At 47.5% G+C, this 17677-nt stretch overlaps 1 protein-coding gene across 4 annotated transcripts in view; it reads right to left on the bottom strand.

Moving 5' to 3' along the window:
• Positions 1-752: 752 nt before the first annotated feature.
• The window catches only part of LOC105474855 (zinc finger protein 425), a 44644-nt gene continuing 27719 nt past the window's right edge, over positions 753-17677 (bottom strand). For all 4 annotated transcript variants that reach the window (XM_024790667.2, XM_024790666.2, XM_011729678.3 and 1 more), the window contains exons 2-4: positions 13745-13871; positions 8475-8633; positions 753-3556 (exon numbers count right to left, since the gene is read on the bottom strand). In XM_024790667.2, the coding sequence (XP_024646435.2) occupies positions 1602-3556; positions 8475-8633; positions 13745-13793 (2163 nt within the window). In that variant the 5' untranslated portion in view covers positions 13794-13871 and the 3' untranslated portion in view covers positions 753-1601. The remainder of the gene's footprint in view (positions 3557-8474; positions 8634-13744; positions 13872-17677) is intronic.

The raw sequence follows: 17677 nt of genomic DNA, 5'->3' as shown, positions 1-17677 counted from the left end.
TTTTTCCTCTTCGTATACATGCTGTGATTCTTGTAATGACTTTGATCCCAGCAGATTCTGACTTCGGTAACTGGGGACCACGTTTTGTGCAACACACAAGATTTATGAAGGCACTCAAACTTTAAGGAAGACTGTAAGTTCTCTTAAGAGTAATGTCAAAGGCTGGGCGCAGTGGCTCATACCTGTAATCCCAGCACTTTGGGAGGCCGAGGTGGGCGGATCATGATATCAGGAGATGGAGACCATCCTGGCTAACGTGGTGAAACCCCGCCTCTATTAAAAATACAAAACATTAGCCAGACGTGGTGGCAGACGCCTGTAGTCCCTGACACTCGGGAGGCTGAGGCAAGAGAATCGCTTGAACCCAGAAGGCAGAGTTTGCAGTGAGCCAGATGGCACCCCTGCACTCCAGCCTTGGTGACAGAGCAAGATTCCATCTCAAGGAAAAAAAACAAGAGTAATGTCAAAGATCGACAGTCTGGGAGACAGATGAGGGTTTGCCAGAATAGCCTGGAAAATTATCTTATAATGTTAGATTGGGCCACAGGGCAAAAAAAATAGAGTGATACCACGGACTGACAGTATTTTTTCCTTTGGTATTTTCCTCAGAGACCCTGTTAAGTACAGTTCTTTGAGAACTGACGTAACACTGTCAAAAATGTAGGGGGGTTAGATAAATAACACTGCCTGTTACTCACAATGGTGGATTTTTAGGTGATTTAAGTAAAATTCAGAAGGAAAGAACACATGGGTAATCGTTTTAACAAACGAGATAGTGGAAGACATTTATTGTTAGCATTATGGAAACATTCCAAGAAGCAGATGCCCTCTCACCATCTGAGAGAAAATGAAAATCCACTATGAGAGAAAACTGAAGGCTTTAATACAGATTTAAGTAAAATGGCGTGGTAATGGAAAAGCTGACTGAGGAGTATGTTCCTGCCTGTAACATTTCTTCACTCAGGCTGTGGTTTCTGAATTTAATGAAGGGATTAGTGGATGACACTGAAGAGATCTGTTGGACTAGCAGATCAGTATAAATGTTTCCTCCATGACTGGCAGGTCTTTCCTATGAGGATTATTGAGGGAGATGTCTCTTTGACTGTCTTTGACCGGATTATTTGCAACTTTTGTCAAGGAGCTATCGGGTTCTGCAGGCCACACATCCAGCCAGTGTGTCTATAGCCAGTATTTTGTGATTTTTTTTTTTTTTTTTTTTTGTGAGACAAGGTCTTGCTGTGTCACCCAGGCTACAGTGCAGTGGTGTGAGCATGGCTCACTGCAGCCTCTACCTCCTGGACTCAAGCGATCCTCCTGCCTCAGCCTCCCAAAGTAGCTGGGACCACAAGCATGCGCCGTAACACCTGGCTGACTTTCGTATTTTTTGTAGAGAGGGAATCTTGCAATGTTGCCCAGGCTGGTCTCAAACTCCTGGGCTCAAGCGATCCTCCCCCCTGGGCCTCCCAAAGTGCTGGGATTACAGGCGGGAGCCACTGTGCCCCATCTTACCCTGTGAATCCTTCAACCTGCCTCCACTCAAGCCAACAGAGCTGCTGGCACCACCTGAAAGCTGTGGTTGCCTGACTACCGCATGGCCTGACCTAGAGGCTGGAGGGCTTCTCCTTGGCATGCACGGCAATGTGGGTCTTGAGCGCCCCCACGTACGTGAAGCTCCTTCCACACTCATCACAAGAAAAAGGCCTCTCCCCACTGTGAAGGCACAGATGGGCCTTCAGGCTTCTCTTCTGGAGGAAGCCTTTGCCACACTCAGGACACTGGAAGGGCCTCTCTCCACTGTGCGTATACAAGTGGACCTTCAAGCTGCCCCTGATGCAGTAGCTCTTGTCACACTCCGGACACTGGAAGGGCTTCTCCCCGCTGTGGACTCGAATGTGTTCTGTGAGCCGATACTGTTGAGTGAAACTTTTGCCACACATCACACAAGAGAACGGCTTTTGACCACTGTGCTGCAGCAGGTGGCTTTTCAGATTTCCCTTGAGGCGGAAAGTCTTCTGGCATTCAGGACACTGGTAGGGCTTCTCGCCGCTGTGCAGCCTCAGGTGCTCGGTGAGCTGAGACTGATGCGTGTAGGTCTTGCCGCACTCACTGCACGCGAAGGGCTTCTCGTCCCTGTGCATCCGCTGGTGGAACTTCATGGAGGCCTTCCAGGAGAAGCTCTTGTCGCACTCGGGACACTGGAAGGGCTCCTCGCCGCTATGAAGCCTCGTGTGCTCTGTGAGATGCGCGCGCCGGCGGAAACTGCGGCCGCACTCGGCGCAGGAGAACGGCTTTTCCGTGTTGTGGACCTTCAGGTGCTGCGTGAGCCGCGACTGCTGAGAAAAGGTCTTTTTGCACTCACCACAGGGAAACTCCTTCTGCCTGTCGTGGACTCTGGTGTGGCAGGCGAGCTTGGAGGGCCGCGTGAAGCGCTTGCCGCACTCGGCGCAGGGGAAGGGCTTCTGCTCGCTGTGCAGGCGCTGGTGGGCGCGCATGGCGTTCCTCCAGAAGAAGCCCCTGCTGCACTCCGGGCACTGGAAAGGCCTCTTCCCGCTGTGCTGCAGCCCGTGGGCTTTCAGGCTTCTCTTGAGGCGGAAACTTTTGTTACACTCGGGACACGAAAAGGGCTTCTCTCCCGTGTGAACTCTGATGTGCTCGTCCAGCTTAATCTTGTAGATGAATTTCCTGCCGCATTCATCACAAGAAAACGGCTTTTCCTCGCTGTGCGTCCTCTGGTGGGTCTTCAGGGCAGCCTTCCGGGAGAAGCTCCGGCCACACTCGGGACAGTGGAAGGGCCTCTTCCCGCTGTGCTGGGACAGATGGACCTTCATGCCCCTCTTCAGGCGGAAGCACCGGTCACACTGCGGACACTGGAAGGGCTTCTCTCCGCTGTGCAGCCGCAGGTGCTCCGTGAGCTCGCACTGCTGCACGAAGGCCCGGCCGCACTCCCCGCAGCAGAACGGCCGCTCCCCGCGGTGCAGACACAGGTGCTTCTTCAGGTTGGCCCTGTACCGGAAGGTCTTGTCGCACTCAGGGCATGGGTAGGGCCGCTGGCCGGTGTGGACAACCTGATGAGTGACGAGGCTGCCCTTCAGGAAGTAGCTCTTCTCACACTCACTGCACTGGAACCGCTTCTTCTGACACAGGAGCCTCTGCGTCCGCCTGAGTTCGGACTTCCCTCTGGACGTGTTTCTGTACTTAGGATATCTGCGGAGCTGGCTCGTGGAGTGGCTCCGTTTGTGCTTTAGCAAATCCCTCCTTACTTGGAAGACTTTCCTACAGACATAGCAGGAGTAGCATTTTGGCCCTGTGGGAATTTCTAAGCGCCCTGGGGTCTCCCGAGGCTTGTGCCGCAGGTCTTTCTTGTCTGGATCAGATGCTGTGATGCTGACTTTTTTATTTGGAATCTCTGTTTCTTGGAGACTTGGAGACTGGAAGGTGTCTCTTCGAGCTGATAAAATCTTTCTCTCCTTCCCTGGTAAGGCAGCACCCAAGTCCTGTTTTTGAGGACCATTTAAACGGCAATCCTCTTCTTTTGTCCTGAGAGTTCCTTCGTGATCTGGAGCGGAAAGAAGTATCACTCTCATCAGTGATATGTCTACCCTATAATTGGGTTTTAGGGCTGCCTTTTAAACTTTTTTTTATTATTTTATTTTATTATTATTTGTGATAGAGTGTCGCTCTGTTGCCCAGGCTGGAGTGCAGTGGCGCGATCTTGGCTCACTGCAACCTCCACCTCCCGGGTTCAAGCAGTTCTCCTGCCTCAGCCTTCCGAGTAGCTGGAATTATAAGCGTGTGCCGCCATGCACGGCTAATTTTTTTTTTTTTTTTTTTTTTTTGAGACGGAGTCTCGCTCTGTCGCCCGGGCTGGAGTGCAGTGACGCGATCTCAGCTCGCTGCAAGCTCCGCCTCCCGGGTTCACGCCATTCTCCTGCCTCAGCCTCCCAAGTGGCTGGAACTACAGGCGCCCGCCACAGCGCCTGGCTAATTTTTTGTATTTTTAGTAGAGATGGGGTTTCACCGTGTTAGCCAGGCTGGTCTCGATCTCTTGACCTCGTGATCCACTCGCCTCAGCCTCCCAAAGTGCTGGGATTACAGGCATGAGCCACGGCACCGGCCTAGTCATCTCTGTTTTCTAAATGTGATGGATTTGTTCCTACCTTTGAGCTTCAGTTTATGTATGACCCCTACTGATTCTTCTTTTCTAACCAAATCTGCCCATTTTTTGCTATTTATATCCTAATTCCTTTTAGAGTCCTCCTGGGATATTGCTGTCTTTCCCCTGCTCCTCTCCTCTAAATCCCTATAGCACTGAAGTAGGGATTACTTACTATTTTATTAACTCATATGCAACTTTTTTTTTTTTTTTTTTTGAGACGGAGTCTCACTCTATCGCCCAGGCTGGAGTGCAGTGGCGTGATCTTGGCTCACTGCAAGCTCCGCCTCCCAGGTTCACACCATTCTCCTGCCTCAGCCTCCCGAGTAGCTGGGACTACAGGCGCCTGTCACCACGCCCGGCTAATTTTTTTTGTATTTTAGTAGAGACGGGGTCTCACCGTGTTAGCCAGGATGGTCTTGATCTCCTGACCTCGTGATCTGCCCATCTTGGCCTCCCAAAGTGCTGGGATTACAGGCCTGAGCCACTGCGTCCGGCCGCAATCTCATTTTATAGTTGACTAATTCAACTATGTATAGTTCAATATAATTGGCTAACTTAATTGCCATGTCAGTAAGACGATCAACATCTAGAGTATAACAATTGTTTTATTCATATGTATACATACACATACATTATATAAAGATTTTGCCCTCGCCTAAAGTAATATTAACGTACTCCTATGACTGTGGTAGGCACTCAATATTGGTTAGATGAATGAATGGACGGTGGCAGTGAAATGAAACTCTTGAGAATTCTTTATTTACTTTTTTTTTTTTTTGAGACGGAGTCTCACTCTGTCACCCAGGCTGGAGTGCAATGGCACCATCGTGGCTCACTGCAACCTCCGCCTCCAGGGCTCAACCAATTCTCCTGCCTCAGCCTCCTGAGTAGCTGGAATAACGTGCCTGCCACCACGCATAACTAATTTTTGTATTTTCAGTAGAAATGGGTTTCACAATGTTGTCCAGGCTGGTCTCAAACTCCTGACCTCATGTGATCTGCCCTCAGCCTCCCAAAGTTCTGGGATTATAAGTGTGAGTCACCGTGCCTAAACAGAGAATTCTTTTATCCTGTTGTTGGGGCTTGGACACACTTCCTGGGCTCAAAGTCTCCTTCTTCAGAGGACTCCTTGACTCCCAAGAACTTAGAAAAGCATTCACGCAGCTGGGCACAGTGGCTCATGTCTGTAATCCCAGCACTTTGGGAGGCCGAGGTGGATGGATCACCTGAGGTCAGAAATTCAAGACCAGCCTGGCCAACATGGTGAAACCCTGCCTCTACTAAAAATGTAAAAACCAGCTAGGCGTGGTTGTGGGCGCCTGTAATCCCAGCTACTCACGAGGCTGAGGCAGGAAAATTGCTTGAACCCAGGAGATGGAGGTTGCAGTGAGCCCACACGGTGCCACTGCACTCCAGCCTGGGTGACAGCGTGAGACTCCGTCTCAAAAAAAAAAAAAAAAAAAAAAAAAAAAAAAAAAAAAGGAAAGCATTCACGCACTATAAAAAGTGAAATACTGGCTGGATGCAGTGGCTCACGCCTGTAATCCCAGCACTTTGGGAGGCTGAGGCGGGTGGATCACGAGATCAGGAGATCAAGACCATCCTGGCTAACACGGTGAAATCCCGTCTCTACCAAAAATACAAAAAAATTAGCCGGGCGTGGTGGCACATGCCTGTAGTCCCAGCTACTTGGGAGGCTGAGGCAGGAGAATTGCTTGAACCCAGGTGGCAGAAGTTGCAGTGAGCCGAGATTGTGCCACTGCACTCCAGCCTGGGCGACAGAGCGAGACTCCGTCAAAAAAAAAAAAAGGCCGGGCGCGGTGGCTCAAGCCTGTAATCCCAGCACTTTGGGAGGCCGAGACGGGCGGATCACGAGGTCAGGAGTTCGAGACCATCCTGGCTAACACGGTGAAACCCCGTCTCTACTAAAAAATACAAAAAACTAGCCGGGCGAGGTGGCGGGCGCCTATAGTCCCGGCTACTCGGGAGGCTGAGGCAGGAGAATGGCGTAAAAACCCGGGAGGCAGAGCTTGCAGTGAGCTGAGATCCGGCCACTGCACTCCAGCCTGGGCGACACAGCGAGACTCCGTCTCAAAAAAAAAAAAAAAAAAAAAAAGTGAAATATTCCCTTATGTTACAAGGAATTCAAAAGGAGTTGTTTTTTTTGTTTGTTTGTTTTTTGTTTTTGTTTTTTGAGATGGAGTCTCACTCTGCCGCCCAGGCTGGAGGTGCAGTGGTGCAATCTTGGCTCACTGCAAACTCTGCCTCCCGGGTTAACGCCATTCTCCTGCCTCAGCCTCCCGAGTAGCTGGGACTACAGGAGCCTGCCACCAAGCCTGGCTAATTTTTTGTATTTTTTTAGTAGAGACAGGGTTTCACCATGTTAGCCAGGATGGTCTCGATCTCCTGACCTCGTGATCCGCCCGCCTCGGCCTCCCAAAGTGCTGGGATTACAGGCGTGAGCCACTGCACCCGGCCTCAAAAGGAGTTTTAACCCAAGTTTTAAAGTTCTGTACAATAAAAAAATATTTTGTAGAAAATTAGAGGGTTTTTCATTTCTGTATATTCAAATGGACATGGCAGTGTGACAAGGAGGTGGTTTTTCCTCTCAGGGTTTTGACAAATGGATCCCTTGCTCTTTTCTTTTTTTTTTTTCGAGACAGAGTCTCACTCTGTCACCCAGGCTGGAGTGCAGTGGTGCAATCTGGGCTCACTGCAAACTCCACCTCCTGCATTCCAGCAATTCTCCTGCCTCAGCCTCCCAAGTAGCTGGGATTACAGGCATGCGCCACCACCCCCAGCTAATTTTTGTATTTTTAGTAGAGAGGGGGTTTCACCATGTTGGCTGAACTGATCTCGAACCCCTGACCTCAGGTGATCCACCTGCTTTGACCTCCCAAGGTGCCAGGATTACAAGCATGAGCCATCACACCTGGCCATCCCTTACTTTTACAGGAATTCTCATCTTCTTCCCAGGATTTGTTTTTTTTTTAAATAACATATATCACCATACCAGGCATGGTGGCTCACGTCTATAATCCCAGCACTTTGGAAGAGCAAATGGGTGGATCACTTGAGGTCGGGAGTTCGAGATCAGCCTGGCCAATATAGTGAAACACCATCTCTACTAAAAGTATCAAAAAATTAGCTGGGTATCGGGCGCGGTGGCTCACGTCTGTAATCCCAGCACTTTGGGAGGCCGAATTGGATGGATCACAAGGTCAGGAGTTCGAGACCAGCCTGGCCAAGTAGAGAAACTCCTTCTCTACTTAAAACACAAAAAAATTAGCCAGGTGTGGTGGCAGACACCTGTAGTCCCAGCTAGTCTGGAAGCTAAGGCAGGAGAATCCCTGGAACCCGGGAGGCAGAGGTTGCAGTGAACTGAGATTGCACTGTTGGGCTCTACCCTGAGTGACAGAGCAAGACTCTGTCTAAAAAAAAAAAAAAAAAAAAATTATATATATGTGTATATAAAACTTCTTTCTGTATGAAAGTAATACGTAATACAGTCTCACATTTGCTACCCTCTTTTTTCTTTTTTTTTTTTTTTTTTTTTTTTTTTTTTTTGAGACGGAGTCTCGCTCTGTCGCCCAGGCTGGAGTGCAGTGGCCTGATCTCAGCTCACTGCAAGCTCCGCCTCCCGGGTTCACGCCATTCTCCTGCCTCAGCCTCCCGAGTAGCTGGGACTACAGGTGCCCGCCACCTCGCCCGGCTAGTTTTTTGTAGTTTTGGTAGAGACGGGGTTTCACTGTGTTCACCAGGATGGTCTCGATCTCCTGACCTCGTGATCCACCCGTCTCGGCCTCCCAAAGTGCTGGGATTACAGGCTTGAGCCACCGCGCCCGGCCTCTTTTTTCTTTTTTTTCTTTTTTCTTTTTTTTGAGATGGAGGCTCGCTCTGTCACCCAGCCTGTAGTACAATGGCACGACCTTGGCTCACCACAACCTCCTCCTCCCAGGTTCAAGCGATTCTCCTGCCTCAGCCCCCAGAGTAGCTGGGATTACAGATGCCCACCACCACACCTGGCTAATTTTTTTGTATTTTTGGTAGAGATGGGGTTTTACCATGTTGGCCAAGCTGGTCTGGAACTCCTGACCTCAGGTGATCCATCCTCTCAGCCTCCCAAAGTGCTGAGATTACAGGCGTGAGCCACCGTGCCTGGCCACATTTGCTACCCTCTTGAGTGAAGAAAACTAACACTTTCCATCAAAACAACTTTTCTTATTGACTAGATCTAGCCAGGTATCCGAAAAGAAAGATTCAAGAAACAAGGCTAGGAAAATTAAATAATTCATGACTTTAAATCCATCTTACTCACCAAAACATGGCAACTTTCCAGTATCCTTCATGTCCAACTGTTCATCAGTAGGAGGGCTAGTTGTCCTTCTTGTTTTATCTAAGCATCCCTGTTCGCTGATGAATAGCATTCTCCCTTGTTCCATCCATGTGATCAAATCTGGCTTGGAAAAAGCATACCCTGCAAATAGAGTCCACACAGACTTTAAGTTTACTGCATACTTAAATAATTTTTTTGGCCAGGCGTGGTGGCTCATGCCTGTAATCCCAGCACTTTGGGAGGCCAAGGCAGGCAGATCTCTTGAGGTCAGGAGTTAGAGACCAGCCTGGCCAACATGGCAAACTCCGTCTCTACTAAAAATACAAAAATTAGCTGGGTGTGGTAGCACATGCCTGTAAAACCAGCTACTCGGGAGACTGAAGTGCGAGAATCACCTGAACCTGGGAGATGGAGGCTGCAGTGAGTAGAGATCGTGCCTCTGCACCACAGCCTGGGCAACAGACCGAGATTCCGTCTCAAAAAAAATTATTTTAAAAAATTATTATTTTTTTATTTTTTATTTTTTTATTTTTTTTGAGACGGAGTCTTGCTCTGTCGTCCAGGCTGGAGTGCAGTGGCCAGATCTCAGCTCACTGCAAGCTCCGCCTCCCGGGTCTACGCCATTCTCCTGCCTCAGCCTCCAGAGTAGCTGGGACTACAGGCGCCCGCCACCTCGCCTGGCTAGTTTTTTGTATTTTTTTGGTAGAGACGGGGTTTCACCGTGTTAGCCAGGCTGGTCTCGATCTCCTGACCTTGTGATCCGCCGGTCTCGGCCTCCCAAAGTGCTGGGATTACAGGCTTGAGCCACCGCGCCCGGCCTTTAAAAAATTATTATCATTATTATTTTGTTTTTGAGATAGGGTCTCACTCTGTCACCCATGCTGGAGTGCAGTGGCACAATCTTGGCTCATTGCAACCTCTGCCTCCCAGGGATCAACTGATCCTCCCACCTCAGCCTCCTGAGTGAGTAGCTGGGACTATAGGCAAGTGCCACCATGTCCTGCTAATTTTTTATTTTTATAGAGATAGAGTTTTGCCATGTTGCCCAGGCTGGTTTCAAACTCCTGGGCACAAGCGGTCTGCCTGCCTCAGCCTCCCAAAGTGCTGGGATTACAGGGGTGAGCCACCGTACGCAGCCCTGTGACCCTTTTTTTTTTTTTTTTGAGACGGAGTATCACTCTGTCTGTCGCCCAGGCTGGAATGCAGTGGTGCGATCTCGGCTCACTGCAGCCTCCACCTCCCAGGTTCAACCAATTCTCCTGCCTCAGCCTCCCGAGTAGCTGGGATTACAGGTGCACGCCACCATGCCCGGCTAATTTTCGTAATTTTAGTAGACAGGGTTTCACCATGTTGGCCAGGATGGTCTCAAACTCCTGACCTCAAGTGATCCGCCCACCTCAGCCTCCCAAAGTGCTAGAATTACAGGCATGAGCCACCATACCTGGCCTCTGTCTCTCTCTTTTACCATTACCCACAATAAAAATCATTTTCATAGTTGACTTTGATTCCTAGAGACATGAAATCAAAATTAAGTCAAAAAAATGAAAGCCGTTGAAATTACATGAATGACAATAGAATACAGACTTACCAAGACTGTTTAGTTCAGGCCAGGCGCAGTGGCTCCTGCCTGTATACCCAGAGCTTTGGGAGGCTGAGGTGGGAGGACTGCTTGAGCCCAGGAGTTTGAGACCAGAATGGGCACCATAGGGAGACCCCATCCCTACAAAAATTTTTAAAATTAGCCAGGTGTGGTGGCATATGCTTGTGGTCCCAGCTACTCAGCAGGCAGAGTTGGGAGGATCACTTGAGCCCATGAGTTTGAGGCTGCAGTGAGCCGTGATTGTGCCACTACACCCAGCCTTGGAGATAGAGACTCTGTCTTAAAAAAAAAAAAAAAAAAAAAAGACTGTTCAGTTTAAATATCCTCTGCAATATTTTTTTGAGACAGAGTCTCACTCTGTTTCCCATACTGGAATGCAGTGGTATGATCTTGGCTCACTGAAACCTCTGCCTCCTAGGTTCAAGTGATTCTCCTGTCTCAGCCTCCCGAGTAGCTGAGATTACAAGTGCGTGCCACCACGCCTGGCTAATTTTTGTATTTTTAGTAGAGTTGGGGTTCGCCATGTTGGCCAGGCTGGTCTCGAACTCCTGACCTCAGGCAATCCTACTGCCTCGGTCTCCCAAAGTGCTGGGATTACAGGTGTGAACCACTGTGCCTGGCCCAATATTTCATAAAATTAAAGGAAGCAGACAAATTAAGGATGATGAGGATTTTAAAAAGTAATCATTATGAGAACACTGTGAGTAAAAAGAAAGAAAAGAGAAGAAAAGAAAACTTATAGGGAGTTAAGGAGGGAACTTCAATCACTAAACTTTTCTGATTAGATGGCTCACATCCAATCCTCACTACTGAGGTACCAAAATTCTTTTTTTCTTTTCTTTTTTTTGAGACAGAGTCTCACTCTGTCACCCAGGCTAGAGAGCAGTGTTGTGATCTCGGCTCACTGCAACCTCCAACTCCCAGGTTCAGGCAATCCTCCCACCTCAGCCTCCTGAGTAGCTAGGATTACAGGTATGTGCCACCACGCTGGCTAATTTTTTTTTTTTGAGACGCAATCTTGCTCTGTTGCCCAGGCTGGAGTGCTGTGGCACGATCTCGGCTCACTGCAAGCTCTGCCTCCCGGGTTCACGCCATTCTCCTGCCTCAGCCTCCCAAGTAGCTGGGACTACAGGCACCTGCCACCACGCCTGACTAATTTTTTGTATTTTTAGTACAGATGGGGTTTCACTATGTTGGCCAGGCTGGTCTCAAACTCCTTACCTCAAGTCATCTGTCCGCCTCAGCCTCCCAAATTATTGGGATTATAGGCGTGAGCCACCACACCTGGTGAATATCGAGGTACCAACATTTTTGATCAGTGAAGTGATAGAAACAGGAGGTTGTTAAATAACAGTGATTAAGAGGTAGAGAGTAATGCAGTCTAGTGGTGTAAGCCTAAAAGAAGGGGTTTTGCCAGGTGCGGTGGCTCACGCTTGTAAACTCAGCACTTTGGGAGGCCGAGGCGGGCAGATCACCTGAAGTCAGGAGTTCAAGACCACCCTGGCCAACATGGTGAAAACCTGTCTCTACTAAAAATATAAAAATTAGCTGGGTGTGGTGGCATGTGCCTGTAATCTCAGCTACTCAGGAGGCTGAGGCAGGAGAATAGCTTGAACCTGGGAGACTGAGGTTACAGTGAGCCGAGATCATGCCGTTGCACTACAGCCTGGGTGACAGAGCGAGACTCCGTCAAAAAAAAAAAAAAAAAAGGGTTTTCATAGATCAGTAGAGGGTCTTCAGAGTAGGCAGCAGGAAGCCTCTTCCTCTGAGCTTTTCGTGGTGTCTGCTACAGCTCAGCCCTCACATCAAGGCTTCTTCTCCGAAGTGGGTACCACTACCATTAGCAGCACCTCAAATACTTGTGAAAAATGTAGATCCCCTGAGCTCGAATCTGCTAAATCCTAAGATCTGGGGCCTGGATCTGGATGTTCTATACAGAAAATCATTGGCAGGTAATACCATTTGATTTTTTTTTTTTTTTTTTTTTTTGAGACAGAGTCTGGCTCTGCCGCCCAGGCTGGAGTGCAGTGGCCGGATCTCAGCTCACTGCAAGCTCCGCCTCCCGGGTTCACGCCATTCTCCTGCCTCAGCCTCCCGAGTAGTTGGGACTACAGGCGCCCGCCACCGCGCCCGGCTAGTTTTTTGTATTTTTTAGCAGAGACGGGGTTTCACCGTGTTAGCCAGGATGGTCTCGATCTCCTGACCTCGTGATCCGCCCGTCTCGGCCTCCCAAAGTGCTGGGATTACAGGCTTGAGCCACCGCGCCCGGCCATTGATTTTTGAAATTTGGAAAAATCAGACTAAATTTTCCAAGTTCAAGGACCCTAATTGTGATACCTCAAAACAACACTGGATCAGCACACAGCTCTCATCTGTCCCACCCTGCTGGCTACTGGGCCTCAGTGTCCTCAGGTTAGCCTCTAAATGAGGGCCTGTCCCAGGTCTCTTTCTGTTCTGTCTACGCATTCTCCCTAGATGATCCCAAACCAGCCCCATAGTTTAAAATACCATCACTATAACGTCTTCCAATTCTGTAAATCCAGTCCTGACCTTAACATGGAATTCCAGTTTCACATACTTTATGTTTCCATGGAAATGTCTATGAGCATCTCAGATGTAATGTGGCCCAAATGTGCGACCTCCCGACCCTTCCTGCTGTTGGTGAACAAAGCCACTCGCCATCAGGATACTCAAACCAAAAATCGAGGAGTTGATTCTTTTTTCCACATCCAATCCATCAGCAAAATCTGGGATTCTGCCTCCAAAGCCTATCTGGAGACCACCTTCTTCTGTCTTAATTACTACCTACCTGGTTCAGCTGCCATGAAATCGCACCAGAACGGCCAACACTCTTGGCTAGTCTCTCTCCTTTCATTGCTATCCACTATGATTCATTCTCCACATAGCAACCCAAGTAATCATTTTAAAAGTAAATTACTCCCCTCTGTTTAAATCACCCCATAATCTTCCCCTTGTGTTGAGAATAAAATCCAACTCCTTATCTTGTCCTATGGGGCCCTTCCTGCCTCGGCATCACTTTCTCACCAGCCCTCTGTGCATGTCCTACCACAGGCTCAGTGTGGGTCCCAACAAACTGAGCCCAGGCACTCCTGTCCTGGGGCCTTTGCCCTAGTTTTTCTCTGCTTAAAATTCTCTTCCCCCTAATTTCACATGGTTGACTCTTGTCATTCATATCTCACACAACAAACAGGGAATGAGTCCTCCAGGCTAGACTGAGATCACTTATTATAGCGATACCAGCAGAAATGGTTTTAATGAGGCCAGGTTTAAGATGAGAAATTCGTCTTATTCAGGCAACACAATAAGGAAGCATGAAAATATTAAAGAAATAAAAGAATACACTTTTTTAAAAAACAGGGGCAATTAGATTACTAATTCTAATTGTGGGAGAAATGGGGGAGGGTTAAGGTGGGAGACAGAGAATTCAGAATATTAATAATACTGAAGGCAAATATACCACCGGATAAAAAGGAATTTCATATTTCCAGGCCATTATAGGAAAGGGAAGAGACATTATGAATGTAAACTGGGCCCAGTATCATTTTCAACCAGCCCACGGCTCATACAGGGAAGGAAGCCTGGCACTATTAGGTTGGTTCCTAAAACATGATTCCTTAGAAGCCCATCTTACCCAGGGAATCAAGGGTCTGGTAATTGGTCTTCATCTCTTGCTTATACATTTGCTTCTGCCACTTCTCCAGGATCTCCCACTCTTGTTCCGAAAAATATAAGGCCACATCATCAAATGTCACAGTTACCTGGAATCACAAATAGTATACACATACATTTTTACTTTACGGCTACTTTGTTTTTCAATGTCCATTACTTTATTGAGATACAGAAAGAAAACATGTTAATTATTTCTGGATGGTGCCATATTATATAATAAACAACAAAGGGGTCACAAATGTCTATTGAAGCCAAGTAAAATGAATGAACGGGCCGGGCGTGGTCGCTCGCTCCTGTAATCCCAGCACTTTGAGAGGCCAAAGTGAGTGGATCACCTAAGGTCAGGAGTTCAAGAGATCAGCCTGGCCAACATGGCAAAACCTCATCTCTACTAAAAATAAAAAAATTAGCTGGGTGTGGTGGCACATTCCTGTAGTCCCAGCTACTCGGGAGGCTGAGGCAGGAGAATTGTTTGAACCTGGAAGGCAGAGGTTGCAGTGAGTCGAGATCCTGCCACTGCACTCCAGCCTGTGCTACAGAGTGAGACTGTCTCAAAAATAATAAAAATAAACGAAAATGAATGAATGGGCCGGGCGCAGTGGCTCAAGCCTGTAATCCCAGCACTTTGGGAGGCCGAGACGGGTGGATCACGAGGTCAGGAGATCGAGACCATCCTGGCTAACACGGTGAAACCCCGTCTCTACTAAAAAATACAAAAAACTAGCTGGGCGAGGCGGCGGGCGCCTGTAGTCCCAGCTACTTGGGAGGCTGAGGCAGGAGAATGGCGTAAACCCGGGAGGCAGAGCTTGCAGTGAGCTGAGATCTGGCCACTGCACTCCAGCCTGGGCGACAGAGCGAGACTCCGTCTCAAAAAAAAAAAAAAAAAGAAAAAAAAAAGAAAATGAATGAATGAATGAATAGCAGGTCTTTGAACACAAAGACCATCTAAAGAGGGATGCTTTACTTAGCAGCAACCAGTTATTGCTGTGGAAGACTGGGTCCAGTATTGTTGGATGTGTCAGTTTTTGAAAAATGTTTTACTTTGAAATAATTACGTAGATTCACAAGATGTTGCAAAAACAGCACAGAAGGCTTCCCTGTAAGTGTGCCTATAGTCCCAGCTACTTGGGAGGCTGAGGCAGGAGGACTGCTTAAGTTCAGGAGTTCAAAACCAGCCTGGGTTTTTTTTGTTTTTTTGTTTTTTTTTTTGGAGATAGAGTCTCACTCTGACGCCCAGGCTGCAGTGCAGTGGCACAGTCTTGGCTCACTGCAAGGTCTGACTCCCAGGTTCAACTGATTCTCCTATCCCAGCCTCCCAAGTAGCTGGGATTACAGGGTGTGCCACCATGCCTGGTTCGAGAGACCAATCTGGCCAACATGGCAAAATCTCATCTCTACTAAAAATACAAAAATTAGCAGGGCGTGGTGGCACGCCTGGATTATAGGCGTGAGCCACTGCACCTGGCCAAAAAATTATTTCTAAAAAGGTTCCACGTACCCTTCACCCAGTTTACCCTAAAGGTCATATTGTACATTATAGTACTATATCAAAACAAGGAAAAAAACTGACATTGGTACAATGTGTGCATATAATTCTGTTATTTCATCACATGTGCTCACTCATGTAACCACCACTGCAATCAAAAAACACAACTACAGTCAGCCTTTGTATTCGCAGGTTCCACATTCACAAATTCGACCAACCTTGGATCAAAACTGCTTTACAAATAAAAGCCAGGTATGGTAATCCCGGCACTTTGGTAGGCTGAGGTGGGAAGAGTGCTTGAGCTCAAGTTTGAGACCAGCCTGAGCAACATAGCAAGACCTCTTCTCTATTAAAAAATAAAATAAAAATTTAAATAATGTATTTTAAAACGCAATAATAAAATATACTACAAAATTTTTTAAATCCAGCGTAACTATTTACATAGCATTTATGTTGTATTAGGTATTATAAGCAATTGAGAGATAATTTATATACAAGAAAATGTGCACAGGGTATATGTAAATTCTACCATTTTATATAAGGCACTTGAGCGTCCATGGATTTTGGTATCTGTGAGGGGTCCTGGAACCAATTCCTTGAGGATACTGAGAGACAACTGCATCCCATCACCACAAACAGCTCCCTTGTTCCAACCCTTTATAATCACACCCACAAATCTATTATCCATCACAATTCTGCCATTTCAGGAATGTTGGCTGGGTGCAGTGGCTCACATCTGTAATCCCAGTACTTTGGGAGACCAAGGCAGGCAGGAGTTTGAGACCAGCCTGGCCAACATGGTGAAACCCCGTCTCTACTAAAAATACAAAAGTTAGCTGGGCATGGTGGCACATGCCTGTAGTACCAGCTACTCAGGAGGCTGAGGCAGGAGAATTGCTTGAACCTGGGAGGCGTAGATGGCAGTGAGCCATGATTGTGCCACTGCACTCCAGCCTGGGAGACAGAGTGACACTCTGTCTCAAAAAAACAAACAAAAAAAGTTATATAAATGGAATCACATGGTATGCGACCTTCTGAAATTGACTTTTTTCTCTCAGCATAATGTCCTTGAGATCCATCCAAGTTGTCATGTTTACCAATATAGTCATGTGCCACATGATGCTTCAGTGAGAGACCACATATAAAACAGTGGTCCTATAAGGTTATAATATTGCATGTTTACTGTACGTTTATGTTTAGATACACAAATACTTATCATTGTGTTACAACTGCCTATAGTATTCAGTACAGTAACATGCTGTACAAGTTTGTAGCCTAGGAGAAATAAGCTACACCATATACCCTAGGTGCGTAGTAAGCTATACCATCTGTTTTTGGAAGCACACTCTGTTTGCACAACCACAAAATTGCCTAACAATGTGTTTCTCACAACGCATTCTTGTCGTTGAGCAACCCATGACTGTATTTCATTTCTTTTTTATTGCTGAGTAGTATTCCATGGTATGGATGCACCAGTTTGATTAACCATTCACCTACTGAGAAATATTTTGGTTTTAACTTTTTGGATATTAACAAAAGAGCTGTTATGGACAATCATGTACAGGATTTGGGGTGGGCATGTTTTTATTTTTCTGGGATAAATGCCCAGGACTACAACTGCTGTGTCATATGATAAGTATACGTTTAGTTTTTAAAGAAAATGCCAAACTATATTCTAGCGTGGCTGGGCCATTTTACATTCCTTTTTTTTTTTTTTTTTTTTTGAGAGGGAGTACCGCTCTGTTGCCCAGGCTGGAGTGCAGTGGCGCGATCTCAGCTTACCACAACCCCCACCTCCTGGAATCAAGTGATTGTCCAGCCTCAGCCTCCCGAGCAGCTGGGACTGCAGGTGTGCCACCATGCGCAGCTAATTTTTGTATTTTTAGTAAAAACGGGGTTTCACTATGTTGGTCAGGCTGGTCTCGAACTCCTGACCTTGTGACCTGCCCACCTCGACCTCCCAAAGTGCTGGGATTACAGGCCTGAGCCACTGTGCCTCGTCACCATTTCACATTCTTACCAGCAATCTGTAAGACAGCATTTCTTAGCACCCTCACCAGCATTTGGCAATGTCACTACTTTTAACAGTTCTAATAGGTGTATAGTGATATCTAACTGTGGCTTTATTTTGGTTTTCCTAATGAGTAATGATGTTAAACATCTTTTTTTTTTTTTTTTTGAGACGGAGTCTCACTCTGTTGCCCAGGCTGGAGTGCAGTGGCCGGATCTCAGCTCACTGCAAGCTCCGCCTCCCGGGTTCACGCCATTCTCCTGCCTCAGCCTCCTGAGTAGCTGGGACTACAGGCGCCCGCCACCTCGCCCGGCTAGTTTTTTTGTATTTTTTAGTAGAGACGGGGTTTCACCGTGTCAGCCAGGATGGTCTCGATCTCCTGACCTCGTGATCCGCCC

The sequence above is a fragment of the Macaca nemestrina genome, chromosome 4 (genome assembly GCF_043159975.1).
Source record: "Macaca nemestrina isolate mMacNem1 chromosome 4, mMacNem.hap1, whole genome shotgun sequence".
Taxonomy (NCBI): Eukaryota; Metazoa; Chordata; class Mammalia; order Primates; family Cercopithecidae; genus Macaca; species Macaca nemestrina.
The sequence above is the reverse complement of the archived record's forward strand: the minus strand, read 5'-3'. Positions and strand labels throughout refer to the sequence as shown.